The sequence below is a fragment of the Pyxicephalus adspersus genome, chromosome 5 (assembly GCF_032062135.1).
Source record: "Pyxicephalus adspersus chromosome 5, UCB_Pads_2.0, whole genome shotgun sequence".
In the NCBI taxonomy this organism is placed as follows: Eukaryota; Metazoa; Chordata; class Amphibia; order Anura; family Pyxicephalidae; genus Pyxicephalus; species Pyxicephalus adspersus.
Genome location: NC_092862.1, coordinates 77,378,429 through 77,399,933, shown reverse-complemented (window position 1 = coordinate 77,399,933; position 21,505 = coordinate 77,378,429). Strand labels below are relative to the sequence as shown.

The 21,505-nt window shown below is 34.3% G+C and overlaps 1 protein-coding gene across 2 annotated transcripts in view; it reads right to left on the bottom strand.

Moving 5' to 3' along the window:
- Positions 1 to 21,505, bottom strand: part of EPB41L4B (erythrocyte membrane protein band 4.1 like 4B) — a 159,830-nt gene that overhangs the window by 69,326 nt on the left and 68,999 nt on the right. The window contains exons 9-16 of one of the 2 annotated variants that reach the window (XM_072411914.1): positions 21,021 to 21,109; positions 19,383 to 19,452; positions 19,130 to 19,299; positions 18,262 to 18,371; positions 18,024 to 18,054; positions 15,691 to 15,724; positions 14,030 to 14,097; positions 8,627 to 11,985 (exon numbers count right to left, since the gene is read on the bottom strand). In XM_072411914.1, the coding sequence (XP_072268015.1) occupies positions 11,838 to 11,985; positions 14,030 to 14,097; positions 15,691 to 15,724; positions 18,024 to 18,054; positions 18,262 to 18,371; positions 19,130 to 19,299; positions 19,383 to 19,452; positions 21,021 to 21,109 (720 nt within the window). In that variant the 3' untranslated portion in view covers positions 8,627 to 11,837. Of the gene's footprint in view, positions 1 to 8,626; positions 11,986 to 14,029; positions 14,098 to 15,690; positions 15,725 to 18,023; positions 18,055 to 18,261; positions 18,372 to 19,129; positions 19,300 to 19,382; positions 19,453 to 21,020; positions 21,110 to 21,505 lie in introns of those variants that run through there. The other variant, XM_072411912.1, reaches the window with a different exon arrangement.

The window sequence follows — 21,505 nt, the reverse complement described above, 5'->3', positions numbered from 1 at the left end:
GATAACCTATTTATGTATAAGCAAAAGCCAAACTAAACTAATAATGAATTGTTTAAAGGAAAACTATTCTTGTTTAAAAAAACATAAAACAAGTGTTAAACAATCTATATTCATCTCCATCCAGCAATGGTTTAAAAGCAACAGTACTCGCTTTGCTAGCAAGAAATTTTCTAATACCCTGACCCCACACCAAAACATGGAAAATGTCTGGTTGTCATTCTGTCATTCACTTCTTGCATTGATACTATGGGTCTCTGACAGAAAAGCAAGTATACAGGTAAGTATTACTCATATTTCCTAACACCGATCAGCTAATGTGTTTCAGGTCAGTGTTTATAAATAAGTGTTCTAAAACCAGTGTATTTGTATAAAAGCAAATAGCAATTTTAGGAGCAGGTCGGCATTGCCTTGCTCTGTTTTTTGTTTCAAGGAAAGTATCGTGGAGCAAACATATTTGCCATCCATGGCTAAATTTTTGTCATAGACCTAGGAACTGCATATGTAAAAGATAGGGATGCAAAGGTAAAGTTGCACTAATCATATAATTCTAAAAAGTATGAAGATACAATAAAGTTGGGCAAGGATAAACAATATTGTTTGTTTAAATTCTGTGATTCACTCAGCATATTGTGTTTTTTATATATTTTTTTTTTGGATTGTGCCAAAACTGGATTTACAATCCACAATACATAAAGAGTTTCTCTATCCAAGAACACAGGGCACTAGATGTGATGAATGGGGAAACTTGTCCCCATTCAACCTCTAGTGCCCAGGAAACACCTGCAGTCACAGCTGTGACCACAAAATTCCCCACGGTCATGTGACCGTGGGAACTGAATTGCAGATGAACTCTGCAGTTCCTCTACAATCCCCAGGGCACTACAGGTTAATTATCTCTTAAGCTACGTACACACTTCCAATTATTATCGTTGGTAAATGAACGACGAACAATCCTGCACGATATCTGCGGACGATCGTATAGCACCGATCCTGTACATACAGATAACGACACGATCGTTCGCAGATATTGTACACACGATAGATGCGATCGTTTGAACGATACAGGAAGTGACGTGCACCACAGGAAGTAAGCGAACGTTCGTTCACCGCGCATGCTCAGACCATGGACGATCAATGAACGACCGTACACACGATAGATGGTAAACGATTGTCGTCCAATCCGATCCGCCGGTCCGGTCGTTCATTTCCAGCGACTATTCTCGTTCGTCGGCGTCGTTGGTTACTTTTTTTACGAACGATTTTTGCCCAATCGATCGTCGTTCGTTCGTCGTTCATTTCCAACGATAAAAATTGGAAGTGTGTACGCAGCTTTACTCTCTAACACACTTTCCAGCACAGTTATATGATACATTTGTTACATTTTTCTACAGTGGATAAAAGAAAAATGTAACAAATGTATCATATTACTGTACTGGAAAGTGTGTTACAGTGTAACAGATATCATGTCATTATAGAATAACCTGTAAAAAAATTTAGTTAAATAAACACAGACACTCAACAAATTAATTTAACATTTATTTATTTTTTTTTAACACATTTTTTTTAATCCGAACTTTCGCCGTCCAATTACGTTTTTTCGGGTTGGGTCTATCCGAATTCAAACAGCCATATTCCGGTCGAATATAAGGACAACCTGAATTCGAACACCGACACTAATGATATAATCCCTACAAATAAATATCTCCACCAAAAGTGATAGTTGTCTCTTGATTAATTTGAGTTTTGGGCTATGAAAAATTATGCAGCTAGTCATTCAATTTCAATATAATTGATCATCCTAAAACAATATTTTCTAAAAACAAGACCAAAAGAATATAAATATAGTAGTGTCAAATTATTATGATGCATTATAGTTGCACAACTGTTTATATAATCGATGGGGTCTATTAACAAAGAAGTGAATCTGACATTCACCAAACATTCTGTGGGGGAAGAATCTTCCAGAGGTATGTTAGACTCATTCACTCACCTCCTTTATTTTCCTATAAACTCCTACATTTTCAAAAATATTCAAAATACACTATAATTTTTGTGCACACAAACCCAAATGGCTCCATTTATAGAGCAGTGAATCTGTCACTTCCTGGTGAAAAATCAACTATTGTAACTATTAAAGCACACAGACAATAAATCCTGATGTCATCTTCACAAAAAAAAAAAAAAAAAAAAAATACTCCCTGCCAGGGGCAGGGCTAATTGAGGCATGTACTTCCCAGACCAGTGCTCTATGGACCCTAATGTTTCATCCAGCAAGGTTTTATGCCATAGAGGAGTGGAGAAGCATCATGATTCTGTTTTGGAAAGGTCTTTCGTTTGCCAGAGTGCACACTCAGAAAGCAGGCAGTGTGACATGTGTTATCCACCTGGGCAGCAAGGCCTCTGTGATTGGCCTGGCCTGGCGAAGGACTAATCCTTTAGACACAGCCCAGGATCCTTGGAATTGGCAAGTGACTATTTAAATAAAGTTTGATTGCCTGGGATATCACCAGTTTTACTACAAGGTTTTAATGTTCTTCTTTTTTTCACCCTCCATAATCTGCTGTTTTCCTCTGGGATTTTAAACCTATTAGTTTATTGCAATCCTTGAACACCGATAATGACTGGATGATAAAATCGGATTTGTCTTCATCATCTCCATTATCTCCTTCCTCTTTACCACATATGTTATGCTCAAATATCAGCCACCTGTAGCAAATTCTGCATCAGTGGTTGATGAGGTTTCTAAATTCTATAGCCATATTTGGATAAAATGTTTGATGGACTTCAACAGGTAATCACAACAGCACGGGAGAGTATTGCTTTCATCACTGAATGAGTTATGGAATTGGAACAGAGAGTGACTTAAAAGACCAATTGCTTGATTTTCAAACTAAGGTGGCTGCTCATCTTCTCTTTTAACTACTACCGGTATAAAAGTAAAAGTAGAGGACTTGAAGTAGACATTCTAATTCTGCGATTTATTGGTATACCTGAGAATATTAAGGGCCAAGAATTACTTCGTTTTTTGACCATTGACCTTATAACTGCCTTGAATCTTTCCACCTGCTCATTCTGTACTTCATTTAAATAGTCCACAAAAGTACAAAAAGGTTATGCTGCACCTCAAGAAACAACCCCGATATTGCATTTCTGGAAGAAACACATCAGAATCTTTGCCTTTGCTTAGGGTCCCTCTTGGCTAGGCAAGGTGATAACTACATATACATCTAAAAAGACATTTGTAGCAATACTCTTCATGAAGCGTAACCCTACCATATTTTGTCTGTTGAACAGATGAGAATATGTTATGGTGGTTGTGGAAATCTTGAAAACAGTCTACACCATTTTCTGTTTATGCACCTCCAGTGAATGCCCTCCCCCCCCCCCCTTTTTACTTGACTGGAAATTTTAACACCACCCAATAATAGACTGCTCTTATCCATAAAGTAGAAATACAAATGCTTTACACAGGGCATTCAGGGGTAGATACCTGGCGTTTGTTTCATCCCACTGAAAAAGATTACGCGTTACTCTAATCAAATCGATTCTGGTAGATGACTCAATATTTTCAACAGTATGTAAAATATATCTTGAAAATGTTTCCATTTCAGATCATTTACCTCTAACTCTTGGCTTTGGCTCTGTCTTAAAATTCAGATACACAAAACTATTTTATGGAGATTCCATTCCTATTTATATTTATATCGTTCTCCTTTTAAAGCTTTTTTTCCCCAAATACATTGGGCAAATGGGATGGATGATAATCTACAGCACTGGCCTATTTTAAAGGCATTTATGCAAGATCACATGGTGTTTTTTTGCATACAATATATTTATCAAAGCCTTTCTACTAGACTTCCAATTATTAGGGACCTATCAGGCTCTGTTTTAATGTCTAGAGGCAACAGGCAAGGTGATATATATTGCTAATCCTAAACACCGTTTGGCCTTGTTTTCTGGGTATACTAATATAATAAAAAAATTTAGAGCTTTTAGTCTTTCCAATTATGCCAAACCACACTGGGGTGTATTGGACCCATTTATTTGGTGTAAAAATAAGTGAAGATAAAATAGTGAAAAGTGTGGATTTATTTTGTGGAGCCAGATGAAGCCTACAGTTTCATTTTGTAAAGAAATAGGGAATTGTGATAGGGAGTGTTCTGAGCAGATACAAAAAGTTTAGGCAAAACATTCATGCTGTTGTAGGCAATCTTCCGAAAAGAGGAGGGTGAAAAAAAGGCCTTCCCTTCAATACTACATAATTTTAGAAATCCTAAAAGTAGGAACGAAACTGAAGGCCCCAATGCTACAGGTGTATACTATATACCCACAAACAGTAAAGGGGAGGAGCGGGTCAAAGGTAGAAATATTAGTAGCAGTTGAGGTGGGTTGTAAAGAGAAGTTGTTACTATGCCCTAAATCTTGTTAATATGCCCTAAATTTACAAAGTGAGAGCCTTTCCTTGAAGTGTATCTAAACTCAAGACCAAATATATAGTTTATTGCAGCTTAGCAGTCTTTAGATGCAGTGTCTTAAGTTTTTTTTCTTCTTCTTAATTTTTATATAATGATTCTGCCAGTAATACAATTTCAATTATTGTCTAGCAACACTTACTCATTTCCTAATATCTATAGAGAAGCAGTATCATCATCCTAGGACCCCCTCCCCCCACATCAGAGGGGAGGGGTTTTTCAGTCTTCACAGACAACTAGGAACAATGGGCATGATTTTTTAATGCTCTCCAAAGCGGGAGGGAATACATTTCAATCAGTAAACCTGAGTGATCCAGCAAACCTGGATTGGATTTCTTAAAAATAATTTCCTACTTTTTAGCAAATGTTCTAAATCATGGAACAGATCCATTCCATTTTTTTTGGATCACATAGGTTCACGGACAAAAGTATATCCTCCAAAGTTTTTGAGAGCTAAAATAATAATGATAATAAATAAATGAATAAATTAGGTCTAATTATTTGATGGGAGAATAGGTTTACTGGCTGACAAGATGTCTAAAAGACAAACAAGTTTTTTTTTTTGCACAGATAAAATTAGTAATGAACCTTTCATTTGGTTTAGAGTTTACATATAATTTAGGGAGAATGGAGAGGCAATCCAAAATAACGTCCAATTATGTAGATCAGCTACTTTAATTTAGACCAAGTTTGCTGCAACTTTCATACATCAGGTTGATAGATCCTCAAATATTCTTACAAAATAAATTCCTGCAACAAAATATTTCTTATAGATTAGAAGATTTATTATCTACAAATTGTTACTTAGATATTTTCTGCAGAGCCAATTACATTTTTCCTTGAAGAGTATATTATATCTACACAGATTTTTCATAAACTTGTAGAGTAAAGTTATAATAATACTGTATATTCTTCAGAAACATTTTTAAAGGATCAAAGTAAATTTACAGTTTTAGAGAGGGTATGATAGGCACAAGGAGGTATTTTACACATAACCTAAAGATAGGTTTATTTCTGTTTTGCCACCCTGTTGGTCCATTAAGTAGGTACTATAATGTTTTTATGTATTTTACTGCTAGCAAGTTGTTTCATTCATCTCACTTGTTAATGCTTTACCAAAACTGCTGGGTACTAATTCAGCTACGTGTTTCCTTTTTTAATGAGTGTATATATTTAGCACAATACGTACAGGTTTCTTTAGGTTTTACCTTTACAAGGTAATATATAGTTAAAATACCTACTTTTCCTAGCAAAAATGCATTTAGCTGCACATATGTTGTGGACCTTTTAAGGACCGCAGTTGCAAGGATGTTTTTTTATCTCAACTCCATTGACATTTAGACTACTTTTCAAATTAGTAAACAGACCCCCAACCTGAGGGCTGTATTCTACAAGGAAGTAAGATTTTGGACAAAATAAATATCACAAACCTTTTTTTGGATTGATGGGAACAAGTAAATGGGCTTAATGAATAGAGTTCTTTCCATTCATGCTGCTTGCAGGTAGGATCAGTTCTATGTTCATGGACTTGTTCTGACCTGATTCCCAGTACTTATAAATATATCATGATCATTATTTACATTTACAGCACCCTACTTTTTTGGAGCTTTATGATACTTTCAACACCCGTGCAACTGTCTACAACTCCTGTTTCCAGGTAATTGTGGTATTTATTGATTATAATACAGATCTTTGATCGCCTTCTGATATACTCCTAGATATTAATCCCCCTTTTATTCCCTGTCTTGAATAATTAGGATTTAAATAGTGGCCTTTGTCACACACTCCTTTCTAGATTAATCCTATTTGTTACATTTATTATACTATTCTAGGAATGGGAAGGCTAACTGCCTGTCCCCGCTTTTGACCTGCTCTAAAGCACATTTGGATAAAACAATCTTTCTTTTGGGGTCACCTATATATCCCCACACCCAGTCCTAGAACTGATTAGAGTACTCAAAGTGTTCCTGACCTGGGGTATGTACCCTTCATGACCAGACATCCTATTTAGCCTATATGTAGTGCTATTTTTTATTACTAATATACTCATTTTTACCTGGATACAGCCTTTACCTCAGAGTTTCGTTTAGATATCATTAATTTCCAGCACTGTACCCCTACAACCTTTATCAAATTAGATATGTAAGTAAGAAATTGATTATACCCTACATTTTCTGTCTGCACAGTAGATTATCAATTTTCTGAGGCATTTACACACTATGGATACACTATGGACTTTCTTATGCATTTACACACTATGGTTACATATATCGCCCATAAACATTGTATAGTTTAGTTTTTCATTTATACTTGAATAATGTTTGGTAAATCTGATACACTTACTTTAAATTTTACTTGATGAGAAATTTCATAGATTGCGTCAATGATATTATAATGAAAAAATCCTTTTGACATACCTATATATATTATTGATTTTGCTGTGTAAACAATGTCATAGTTTGTATTAATATTACACTGCAAAAATAATTTTGACATATATATATATATATATATATATATATATATATATATATATATATATAAATAATATTGATCTTGCTGTGTAAACTATTTCAATTTTCTTTTTCATTATTCAATCTCTATGTACATATACAGGTTGTTAAGCTTGCTTTATTAAACTCTATTATCATATCCCTGAAGAAGCCCATTCGTGGCGAAACATGTTGGATTCATTACACTTTAAGCATGGTCTTCTTCATCACCTTTTTTGTATTCCTTAAATATACACATGTACAATGTTACCCATATACTGTGAAGTGCCAAACAGTTATGAGGTATAGATCGGTCTGGACTTGTTTACTAAATGTGTTTAAATAAAACAATTTTGTAATTAAAGAGGTGGCTCAACCTTCACTGTAAAACTCTAGTAAGGGGAACACATTTCCCCTCTTATCTTCAGCCCTAAGGTTTAATTCCAAAACAGTAATTATGAAAAGTGACTATTGCTGCTCTTTATCTTTAAGCCTGTATGGTTTAAAACTAATGTCCGTTTCTAAACAATGTACTTGATAGTTTAGGATGCTTATCAACTTACCTTTTAACACAGCTGGCACAAAATAATTAATGTTTGTTATAGGAGGTGAAGTATTATCTTAGTGTTGTCTGGGGCCAAGTTCAGGTAACTCATAATTGTCACATACGTACACAATACTGGCATGCATTTTTCAGGCCCAGTAAGCGGTCATTAAAAAACTGGTTCAACTGTGCATATTTCCTGAATTGAAACATGACTTCTTTGTAACCATGGAAACACTGGGGATGATCTTGCTTACAGAAATGCTCAAAAAAAGCAATTTCCTGTATGTCTGACTTTCCTAGTTGGCTTCCTCTTACATTGCACAATTAACTGTACAATGTACTTATTATGACAAACTGACCTTTCCGTTTAGTGAGATATGTGTGGATTTAAATAGAGTTACAGGAAGTAAAGCCATGCAATTGGGTTTCACATATACAATATTTATATTTAGTTTATTTATATATTTTTTGTTCTAGAAAATTGGTTACCATTTCACGCAGTAAGCTAAATACTAGCACCTACAGGATTAAGTCCACCTTTTAAGGTCAAACGTATAGGATTTTTGTTACAGCTGGTTAAAGGGTTATAGATCTTTGAGGTTAGGGTAATGAATAGTGTGCAAATCACAATTGCTTTTGCCACTAAATTTGCAAGCTAGTTTTTCAGCATTAAACAGTAAAGGACATATTTAAACCAATGTAACCCTCATTTGGAGTTATATGTTTTCCATGAGTATAGTTCCATTAGTCTTGAGGTTAGCTTGGATAAATATACTTTTTTTGTTAAATCAGAAAACTGCCAACAAAACGGCAAAATGCATTTTTCAAAACTGGCCAAGAGTTGCTAATATCTTATGTTTCAAAGTAATAACTAGACTAATATACACACTTTATTGCCACAAGATGAAGTAGGAAACAGCTGCTGTAAACAGTAGATTGTGGAGTGTTTGTCAAGGGAAATTGGGAAAAATTAAGTGGTGTGTGTGTGGTGGGGGTAAGTTTTTGAGCTATTACAGATATAGAGCTATCTACTCCTGCACACTAATACACTTATGAGTGAGAATATGGAGAAAAGATATAACTAAACTGAAACAGGCACACAATGAAAACTAATATATTTTGAACAGCATCATTTTATTTGTACCTAGCACATACAATGATGATTTACATTTAGGGTTTATGAGGCCATTGTTATATTGTTTGTACATAATATATGCACAGTATATACATATTCATACACAGACTACTGAACCATTTTTAAAAATAAGACTGTGACACTTGACAGAAGGGCTTTTGTTTTTACCTAAGCGTCAGCAATGAACACAAATGTAAAACATTACTTTCCTTAATGTCTTGATTATGCTACTGAAAAGGCCTAATCCACAGCAGTGGAAAAGTATTTGTTGTAGAGGTCTTCCAACAAGGTGTTTTTTTTTACTCTAATTTAACATAACAAATGAAGAAAATTGATCATGGCTAGTTCTGTTCTCTTCTTAGTCACAAAATGAAAGTTTTATAAACATCTGCCTAGGACAATAAACATATACTTAATCATGTAGGCTTTTTATTGCTGGCCTCTCCAATTGCTGCAATGCTGATCCAGTAGCTTTGAGTCAGTGATCAGGAGCTCTGACTTTATTTTATGTGTGTGAACTAGTGACGTTAGAGACTGCTTTACAATTAAATTAAAGAGATAAGCTAACCCTACCACTTTATTTAAACCTTTACATGAATTACAATGTAAGCAATGCTGTCTACCTGGCTCAATATTGGGAATCAAATCCAGAGCATGGATACAAGTGATAACCTGATCTGCATCTCCATTTCACATTAGCAGCTTAAGTTACTACAAAAAAAAAAAAGGATTTGGAGGATGAACAGGCAACTATTATTTTGAGTGGTTGGCAACAGCAGCCTACATTTCTTCTAGTACATTTGCCCGTTTACCCAAAGATATTTACGTTGCTTATCCATCTGATAGATCATTCCATATTCTGCAAACAAAATTAAAACCTGCTATGCTCACCAACCCCCCATTCTTTCATCTTCCTTATTATTTTCCTGGTTTCGATCTTTGGCCATCTTGACTAGCTGGCAGGGATGATGTAAGCTCATTCAGCCACAGAAAGTGCAGGAGAAGCCAGGATTACCCGGTATCCTGCCAACCAAAGCTGAGTTGTGTTTGCGATTTTAATAGTTTCAAAGAAGAATGCTTAGTGCAAAAGCCTGGTCATATTTTTAATATTCCACCTTAAAGTCAAATATTCAGTTCAGTATTTTAATTGTGCTGGAAATTTTCAAAAAGATTTCCACAGCCTTTTAGGTTTTCAAACGGATTTAGATCTTAAACTATTCTAGGCTGGTTAAGGTGCCAAAAAAACAGAAAAAAAACAAAAACAGGCCAGTGCATTACATCAATGTTAAGGTGCAAACTTCACATATATTCAGTAGTATCAAATAGTGATGTATACAAAGGCAGAAAACACACTAATCCATATATACAGAAATCCAGTTCCTTTGTTTTTGGTTTAAGCACATGATAAACCACAAATTTACAATACATATCAAATATTGATGCCATAAAAAATCCTCTCTGGGATTTTGAAAGAAATTATAAAAAGTTATATTGAAAGGCACCGTATGTGAAATTCCTCTTGTTCAAGCAAGCAGCATATTATTAAGACCAATTTGGTAAAGCTTCTTTGCATAATTATAAGACAATTTAGGTGCTTTAATTCTTTAGATATCACTCTCTCATATCCTTTTATACTATGCTAAAAATGGGCAGTTCTAATTCCTTCGGAAACAAAAAATTGAGGACATCCACTTAACACACTTGATTTCCTGATTGAAGCTACCTTGCAACAACAGATACCCCATTACTGACATTGAATAATGCTACCTATTTTTCTAACCTAGTTCAAAAGTGACAATAGGTGATTTAACAAAGTGTAAAAAACTTAATAAAAAACTGATTAAGGCAAAATCTAACTAATGTTATGTAATCTTCAACTGAATGTATATAATTAAAATAAAAAGTACATTTAAAACTAAAGTTATCTTTGTGGATGTGTTTACAATGCTTCCATTAAGCCTAAACTTGCTCACTCCAGCATAAATCCTTCTAATTCTCATAGTCCCGAATAAGGACTCCACTCGCACTTACCATTCACCAATGAACACACTTCTGAAAAACTATAATAATACCCGAACACAGTAAAAAATGTAATACAATTTGACAACGTGCTTTGTATATGGTTCATATAGCTCCAAAAACTCCTTTTTAAAGACACATGTAATAAGTATGGAGATTACCACTACTAGCATCTAAAAATACTAGTTTCTTGATTGTCATGCTTATTCATTAGACACAGTATGTTCAAAGCCACAGATTTGAAACTATGCAGTTGCAGCGTTTCTTACTGAACTCAAACTCCTGGCCTAAAAATGTCTCACAGTGCCAAAGGCAAGGGACCAGAACACTAGCATTCTCAATAGATGTCTCACAAAATCCTCCCCTAGTTAAAAAAAAAAAATAAATAAAAATGCAAAAAAAATCTTTTTACTGGATCAATGGAATTATGGCAATTTACCTGGAGATTACAACCCGAGATGACACACTGTAACAGTCCTACTGGTTTTGCAGAATCTAATAGGATGCCAACTGGAAGTCCATATTTGTCAACCTTCTTAAAACTTTCTGCTTTTTGAGACATTTTGTTGGAATTAAACTAATTACAGCAAAGATGAAACAATGTGCAGTAAATGCAATAAACAACAGAAATAAAAATGATATTTTAAGATGGTATTGGTTGCTTTAAGTTTACTTATGTTTTCTTTATATATACCTCAGATCATCTTAGGTTATGCACTTCTGTTATGAAGCTTAAAATACAATTAAGAATGATTTCTTTAAATTAAAGCTAACTTTGAGGTGATGAATCACCACTAAAATAAAGTAGCTAATAAAAAGCAGATTAAACACAATTTGGAACAATTGATCACAATGGGATAATTGCTTTACCTAAGCAGCAGTAAACCTTTTTACATCTCTTTAATAAAGTCCTTAAAATATAATGCATGCCACCTTAAATATTTCATTCATTTCACTGGATGCCTATTTTGTATTGAGTTCAGAAAATAAACCACTGTTCAAATTATGAGAACTATGAATATAAAAATAGAATCAGTTTTGCTACTTCAAAAATGCAAACAAACTTCATTTGTAGCTTAAACAACACATGGATGAATAACAGACAGGTGAGTTCATGAAAGCAATGGAGACATTTGTGATGGCTGTCTATGGATTGTTGTCAAAGATGGATGTCAGAGTGTTGTCATGAGTTTGTCTTGATACAGAATGCTTTGAATATCTCCCAAATTCTTCTGGTTTTGATCCTGAATGTACTTTGTGTTTCTACCATCTCCACTGGAGCCGGCTTTCCATAATAACCTGTTGTCATAAGAAGATTGCCTGTACCATGTGCACAGTGGTTGGTTAGTGACAAATGAACTATTTACAACAAAAAACATCAGAACAAAACAAACAAACAAAAACAAAACATTGTGGTAAATGTTTCTGAAATGTCTCACCGCTACATAAAATAGCAATGGAAACTGGCTATAGCTGGAAGGATAACACCCCCCCCCCCCCCCCGCCAAAAAAAAACAAAACATAATGTATGCATAGGCATACAAATGACAGAAAACTTTTCCACAAAGTAAGATGTGATAAAAATAGCCATTGACATTGAGCAGCTCACATAGATTGGGCACTGCATTGGTTTAGCTTTAAAGACAAATTTGGTCTATTTGTAAATGCTCAGCTTGCAACAAACACAAGTCCCTTCAACTGGTAAAACAATTACAGAATGTTGCCATGGGCAGAAAAGTTTTTTCTCTAACAGAAAACCTTTTTAATGAGTTTCAAATCATGTTCTTACCTGGCAACAATTTAACTAAACCACAATTTGCATACATTTTGAAATGTACCTACACAAACCATAAAAAGAAAATCTAGTTCTAATCACCTAGAAAAAAAAACAAAAAACAAAACAAAACACAATTTTGCAGTAGGGTCAAAGATGTAAAATTGGAATACATTCATGTAAGGGGGTTAGGGATCAGGCTCCCTTCCAACAGTGGTGATTGTTTTGCTTTATACATTTAAAGCAGAACTAAATCTGTGCGACTGGCCTATCCCCATTCCATTAAAGGGTGCTGCAGTCTTCCTTTTCGTCTTCTTCCTGGAAATAATTTTTGGTCACCTTTGACTGGCTAGGTTTCCCCGTTGCCAGAAACCTGGAGCAATCAGGTAGGTAAGACACAATACTACAGAAGACACCTGTCCCTTTCTGCAATACTGATGTGCCTGATCATGCATCCATAAAAGCGTAACTTTAGGTCCACTTTAAGTCAGTCTGACCACGTATAAAGAAATGTCATTAGATGATGGAAATTCATTAAATTTTAAAAACAAACAAAGAAGAAAAAAATAAAAACCATATGAGGAACACCCAGTAGATTAGTACCAGAAATCTCTTTAATCCTTAAGTACTCATAAGTAAATGCTAGACTGCATTTGTCTAAAAATTGCTACAGCGTTTCTGTGCTCAAAGTGGATGGGGCTGCCTGTCCCCCTGATAGTCACAGTACTGGCAGGGGCTGGGGAAGCTTTTCTTTCTTTCAGTCAATTTACCTACTTTGTGAATGCAGGTGGCAGGGAGCAGCTTGCACGAGTTTGGAATTTGTTGGAGGCAATGAAAAAGATTCTCACATCAAGGTTAAATAACGTTCAAACAATGGATCTTATGCTCATGTCAAAACTTTAACTAAAAATTATCTTAGTCGATCTTGATTAAAGACGGAAATCACTTTAAAGTTTTTTTTTTCCATCTGGACAGTTTCATGGCAGAGTTAACAAGATGCCCTGATGTGTTTGATTACTTTTGTACCGTGTGCCACTGATTAACCTTTTAGGTAAATTCAGGAAAATAGATTCCAGAAATGTGTTCTAAGATTACAATTTGCATGTTTTACCATGTTCTTTTATATTTAAAACTCCAATTTTTCTCATGCCTGGAGTTTAGGAGGCCCTTTCACCTTCAAATTAAGACCAGCCTTAAAAATGCAATGTAGAATAGCCTATAGTAGCTCAATTTATTTTTCACTAAACTAACTACAACATACTTATTATCTGATTAGAATTTATGGATCACTACACTAAAATGCTTAATTTTTCTAATTGCTGAGAGAACTAAGGGAACTACAAAAAGGGCCAAGAATAATTATGGGTTTTGCCCACAAAGTTGTCTGCATTGGACAATTTGCACTTACCTCTCCTGTTCTGAGACACTTTTGGATTTTCTTTTATTTTCTGTATTAGTATGCATGGCCACCAGAAAAATTAAGGTTGGTAATTTCCCAATACAGACAGACAACATTATAAATTTTATGGAAGGTGTAACCCTTGTACACTTTTTCTGATCATTGTAAAACCAATAAAGGAGATTACCAACCTGATGTTTGGAGATGTGTGAGGATGCCAATGCTGCTGATTAGGTTGTATGTTATGATGATATTGTTGCTGCAAAAAAAGATTTATATGATCACTGGTATGCAGAGAAATAAGCTCAATATTTAGCTTCACTTTTTTTACAAGCTGCATTCCAGAGCATGTATAAAGCAAACTAATGTATTGTGCAACTTTAGTGCTACACAATGACAGTTTTAATGATAAAACTTATTGAAAACACCCAGGACTTCAGGTTCCAGAGGAGCCAATAAAAAAAATAAAAAATTGCTTGGTAACTGGCCTAACCCGGTCATCTCAAAAAGGGTAACAATCTTCCAGGTGTCCCATTAGGCCACACGTCTAATCCTGTAGATTCAGAGTTCAGATGAGGTAATAAAAAAGGAGGAAAAAATTATTCTTAGACAAATATCCCCATTGGAAGCTAATCCAGTTTTGCTGGCAACTGAAAATATTGGATTGCTCCTCATTTTCATTTACCCCTCATTTTTATTTCTAGTAGTGATCGGGCCTTGAATGCCAAAAATATTTAAGTTGAAAATATTTACAGGGATTCATTGTATAATTCATTAAGAACCGTTTTTTTTTTTATTAGACATAAGTCGTTCAAATTTGATGTTTGAGTAATTCTGACTGACAATTTTTTATTCATTGCAGGCAAATATTGGATTCCAAGCAGAAACATTCTGTAGGTTTTTGTGGACATTGAACAGCCTGCACCCTCCTTCGTTAAGATCTCAACAATAGCAAAGGAGGAACGCAACCAGTCGACATCCACAGAAAGCTACAGAATGTCCACGGAGATGACTATATTGACAAGCACAAGTGCACAGATGGTAAAGTTTTAATTATGGAAAACTATAAGACAAATAACACAATTGTAGACTACCAAATGTAACCAAACTGATTTGCATGGACAGTCACAATCTGTAAGCTTTTGCACAAATGGACTGTGGTTACAATGCCATTTAGAAGATGGTGGAAGACTTCGGGCGTTAGAAAGTGTGCACTATAGAAGTTAACATCCATTTTGAGGTTGAGAAGGGTGGAAAGCTGCTCTGATCTGCCGAAGCATTTCAATCCAATGAAAACAATTTTTTTGCAATGTGGTTACAGGATGAAACATGGATATATCTTTATGATTCAGAAACAAATATTCAGTCTATGGATTGTAGTCACATTTCTCCAAGCCATAAGACATTCAAGAGAAATTCACAATGACTTGGTGTTACCACACAAAACAAATAAGGCAATCAGCAAATTTAAATGAATAGTGGTCTCTCAGCCACCATACAGCCCACATATGGTGTCCTCCCCACTTCCACCTGTTTGGTCCAATGAAGGACAGACTTCAAGAAAAAAAACTTTTTATGACAAGTTGGTATGACTGCACACCTGATGTTTTTCAAAGAGGATTTGAGAGTTGGGTTCAATAATGGTGCAAACTTAACAACCTATATCAGATTTAAAATTTGGTATGTCTAGGTTTGTATTACTTCCTTACAGCCATTGTAACCATATTTAAATAGAGACATCTATTACAATTTACAAGAAAAAAACATAATAAAAAGTAAAGTAAGTAAAATAAAAAAGAAGTAAGTCTTATATTCATAGGTATTCACCCCTCTTTTATTTTAATAAATTTACCTGGTCATTTTGCATTTCAGGTGATGTTTTAACACTGTAAGACAGAAAAAAAAATCAAATACTAGACCTAATAATGTTTCAAACTTTATACTTTATCAATTTATCAAAAGGACATCAGTGGTGGTTCTAATTAGTGGACAATATAGTTATTAAATATAAAAAAACAAAAACTTGTTTTTAATATAATTCTCTTTTGCAAAAGTATGCCATAGATTGTATGGTGCATAATTCTAACACTCACAAAAATCATCTTACATTGTGTGCTTATTCTGACAGAATGTAAGATGATTTTTAACATTATAAGGCACTCTCTGGGGAAATAAGAACACAGTCAAACAATTGGCAACCACATCCAAACAAAAAAGCTCGTTATGGTGATACGCATAAGTGAAATTTTTTTTTATTTTGGGAAACGATTCATGTAATGAACTTGACTAATAACACATGAATAGATTTATGGAATGCTGCTTAGTGTCCTTCTGATGAAGCCTACGGGTGAAACGCGTCAACGACCTTTAAAAGCAAACTAAACATCATTGCAAAATCCTAGTCATTCACTGACAATTTGTATGTATAAGAATTAATGTTTTTCATGTTGTTTTAAGAGAATAATAATATATTGCAAATGTTTTTAATATTTTAATTGTGAGTGTTACAATTATGCACCATAAAAATCCTCAGCATACTTTTGCAAAAGAGAATTTAATTATAAACTTGGGAGGATGAGGTGTAACCTATAATACACCCCAAGTGAACCAGTATTTTTTTTTAATATGCATTGCAGCAAAAATAAAACATATTTTCAATAAAAACATCTCAATTGATTGGGTGGGAGATACAATTCCAGTACCATATCCCTGCCTATATCATCCAGTGTCTTATCATTCAAACCTCTAATTGGGATTCTGTAGGTATCTAAACAAACTTTAGTATCTATTAATAAAAATGTAAATAATTTATTGAATAAACAATAAATATGTAAAAACAGAGCACATTGTACATATGCTCAATGTTCTAAAACAAAATCTTGCTATTCATTCCATTGACATTGATTATGTGGTTTCCCATCTTTTTTTGTGTTTCCCTAACCGGTTTCATCAAGAGAACGTTCCATCATGAGGGTTACATGCTAATTTTAATACATTATTATCAACTAAACCAACAGGAGCAAGAATAATAAAAAAAACATACTTCAAGCCACTTGCACCTACATATTTAAACTTTGTCCCTCCAGTTCAGCCCTTCATTTACCATCCAATGTTCAAGTGTTTGTACCACTTTCGCAAAGATTTGACAGATTTGTAACAATTGTACAATGTGCATTGTTTTTACATATTTATTGTTTATGCATTAAAGTGGTGAATATAGATACTAAAGTTTGTTTAGGTACCTACAAAATCCCAATTAGAATTTTCCATGAAAGAAGATGACATTTTAAACTGCAAATTTAGAAAACACTGAATCTTTACACATCTTTACACATATAGTTTTTTGCAATGTGCTTAAGTGACAGCTAATTGTGGATGGCCGGACTGGCAGGATGAAAAGATATATAACATGTTTTATGTATTTCTGAAAACATTACTTGACTTAAAATTATAACTAAACAAAGACAACCAATTTAAAGGCTGGAAACTACAATATGGTATATACATACAATATGTTTTTGAGTTTGGATATCATTTAGGTACCCATTTAAATATAATAAAATCTCACACCTCAATAAAAGAAATATCTAAAACTAATGCTTTGAGCATATCATGACTTTACACAGACATTCTTATACTTCACAAAGATCTTTGATAGTACAAGTCAGAATATTGTATGTTTGCTGAATACTACTTTAAACCTAGAGAAATATGTTAGTCATGCTGTTGTAGCCAAAGCATCCATAACCTAATAAATACAGGACATATGGTTGTTAACATTCAACAGAAAACAGTTGCATCTGTTATATGTACAGTGAATCCCAGACGGCACTATTTTTTCTTTTCTTTTCTCTCTTCTCTCTTTCACAAGGTGACAAAGCCCAAAAAAATACTGCCAGAACAATCCACAGATACTTTATAGAAGGTTTTTCTCCAACATTTATCTTTTATTTCTCCCTTTGCCTGTATAAAATACCTTGACATAGTGTGTTATCCCATATCTGGAAACCTAGCCCCTTACTTCCCATCACCTGATTCTCCGAGTGCTAAAAAAAAAAGTATTTAATTTATAACCAAGCTCAAGTTCCTGCTAAACTAAATTTTTTGTATAGAAAGAACCTATAACAAGTAACATATCACTCCTGTAAAAATGAAACAAACATTCAAAATAAAGTAGTAACCTACCACAATGGAGGTGGTTTCAATGGGGTGTTAGCTGTAAAAAAAAAACAACAAAAAACAAAAAAACAAAAAAAAAAAACCATTTACTTTTTTAGAGACAGAGTTAGAGAGATAGAGATAGAATTAGAGAGATAGAGTTAGAGAGGTAGGAGATAGAGATAGAGAGAGAAAATGAAAGAGAGAAAAAGCAAATATAATAGAAAGAGCATGCAAAAAAAGAGGGCCCAGGAGCATATAAAACCTTTAAAAGTGGAATGCCTTCTTGAAGGATATCGTTTACTAGGACGTCTCTCAAATGTACTAATTCTTCTTAACCTCCCAGCATGAGTTGCCTGGTATTCTGTTCGACCACTAAAAATAATAAGACCTCATCATACAGTTGTATTCAGAATAGTAGTCCAACATCACTAGCCTGATCAATTACTGATTTTGGTTTAAATTTTATTCCTACATGGCAAATAATTTACTGGTAGGTGTAGTAGAGTAATGGAAAACCAACAGACCTAACTGTCATTGACAAGCTGCCAATTCTTCATTCATCAAATCGAATCATTAACAGAAAACTCAAAATAAAAGCTTGCTCAAAATAATAGAAGTGTGGCGTTTTTTTCACAGAATAAATGACTTCACTAAATAAACAGGTGTCAGTCACAGGGCGTATTCCAGAAAGGCAGCAAATGTTGTACCATTCTGGTTATAGTGCATTTCTCTCTGAATATCTCAGTAAAATGGGTGGTTTCAGACATTGCTCAGAAGAACAGCTTACTTTGATTAAAAAGTTCATTGGAGAGAGGAAAACAAGAAGCATTTGGTCTCCAAATCTGCAAAATTGCTCGATACCCTTCATAAATGTGTGTGTATATTTTAAAGTAAAAAACTCATTAAAGTATAGTTAGCAGTAAATCAGCCACAAATGTTTTCTGCAGTCTCACTTGGCTTTGCAGGTTTAGGAATAGGTGTCAGAAAAATATACTAAACATATAACGTGATTACAATATACAGGCACATGATTTTGTCAGTAATTGCTTTATAAATTATTTTCATTTTGTTAAAAAAAAAGTCCTTTAACATTGTAATAAAATAGTTTTCTGACAGCTTAAAAGGATTACCTGAATCGGAATCTTGAGCCCAATCTAATAAAATCAGATCGAGTAGGTTTTGTATTTGCTGGGGTTCTTAGCCTAAAGAAAGCATGATGCTCCACTGCACACTTCCACAAATGTTTACAGACTTTAGAGTTATCCAAGCGAAAAACAAATGTATGTTCTTGTTCCCTACCCTACAGAAAAAAGGAAAATCTTGATACAAGGTAAGTGACAGTAGCCTGCTAATACTTGCTAAATAATGTTCAGTAGTTCTTACCTGCTCATCATCTTCTACAACAACAAGGGTTAACTTGCTTTTCTTAAAATCCATTTTGGTAATTTTAGGCCTAGCAACAAAAAAAGTGGAAAGTTTTAGTCAAGTTCTATAAAGATGTCCAAGAAAAACAGCACACGTTATTATTATTATTATTATTATTAGTGAAGTAAAAATTTTTTTTTTTTGCTTTACTTTTGTTTTTAAGTATTTTTCTAAATAAATGATAAGACTAGTCAATTTATAAGCCATGTGTATTCTATGTGCTTGTTCTGTTTAATACAGTTAATGAATGGTTTTAAATAAATACTACAGTGTGATTCTACAGTTAAGAGGTTAGGACATAACATTTTGAGTTAGACAGACTTGTTGATGGCAAATGTCAAGAGTCTGTAAGGATGAACTCTGTATGCTAAAGTATACCAAATTCAAATTTCAGGCCATTTGTTTGATGGCTAAACATCGGTCGAAACTGGGTCATGCAACAGGACAAAGATCCCAAGTAGATGCAAACCTACAATAAAAGAAATCAATTGCAATGTGGCAATATCTTGCAATGACCCAGTCAAAGTCCAGACTTCAACCCAATTTAAGCTGAGCATTAAGAATGCTGTAATTTGCTAAACACAGTGGAATCTATTGTTTTATTTTACAACTTTTACAGCCTGCTAAGGACCAGACGATTAATATTCAGGGATATATAAAACCTTAGAATTTAAAGGCAGTGTAATTTCTTTTTCTAATGAAGGTGAGCAGTACAGTATTGCTCACTGCTACCTGTGGTCAAATCTGAAGATCCTGGTTCTTTAGGGACCAACACTGCAAATGATAGAGCAAGATTCCGAAATCAGGTCTGAACCTAGCCTGACAGTAATAAAGTTAAGTGAAATGAAACCACTGCACATTTAGGGGAATAGATTAGGTGTGAAATCTCTCCTATGTGGCTTCTGTGGCCATCCTCAGCTTGCAACACCAGGGGAAAAAAAAAGTTGGCAGTTCTACTGCTTGGAGTAGTAATTTTGCAGGCATAACAGCCTGTTTGATCACTCCGACAGCCCGAATAGCCCAAGGGCTGCTGTTAAGATTTAAAACAAGCTCATAGCTTCTATTACAGACTAAAACGTATATTGAAACTTATACCATGGTGTATGGTATTTAACCTGACCCTAATCATGTATACAAACATGGATCATCACACATGGTACAAAATGTTCATCTTATCTTGGTGACAACATGGCCCAAGACAAATGACATGGTAAAGGTGTGAATTCATGTTCAGTTAGATAAATATGAGCTACTAAAGTAAGTAGTAAGTATGATTAGTGTCATATTATTTTCAAGCCTTCAAAAATTACATACAGCAAGCAGTACAGTAATCGTTTGCTTTACATTCTAATTACATTTTCCCTGCATATCAATGTATGTATTTAATAGACGTAGCCCTAAAATTTTATTTAACTACTCTAGCTCGCATCTCCAAGGGCACATACTATGGAGAAAACAAACAGTAACATTATTTTATTTCTAAGCTTGCAAAATGCTAGTCTTTATGGAATTTTGCATTTGTAAAGAAAAATTTACTGTAGAGTCAAGTAAATGTATAAACAGGAGCAACAAGAAGTGGCATAAATATTTAGTTACCAGAAGAATAAACCAATTTTGTTTGAGCCTTCGAATATTAAGATCCCTGTTGGGGTCAGTCCAAGCGCATATTCACAGCCATCTTTGCCCTAAACAATAACATAGAAAAACAAACAGAATAAAATACATTTACATCTGTAAAAACATGTACAAAAGTCAGATTGGTGTCCAGAAATACAGGCACAAATTATTATTATTATTATTAATAAACAGGATTTATATAGCGCTAACATATTACGCAGCGCTGTACGTTAAATAGGGATTGCAAATGACAGACTAATACAGACAGTGATACAGGAGGAGAGGACCCTCCCCCGAAGAGCTTACAATCTAGTAGGTGGGGGAATTTCACACGCAATAGGATGGGAGATATGTAGTGGTGGGAAGTAGTGATGGCTTCAAATGACAGAAGAAGCCGGGTAGGCAAGTTTGAAAAAATGGGTTTTGAGTGCTATTTTAAGTGAGCAGAAAGTAGGAGCAAGCCG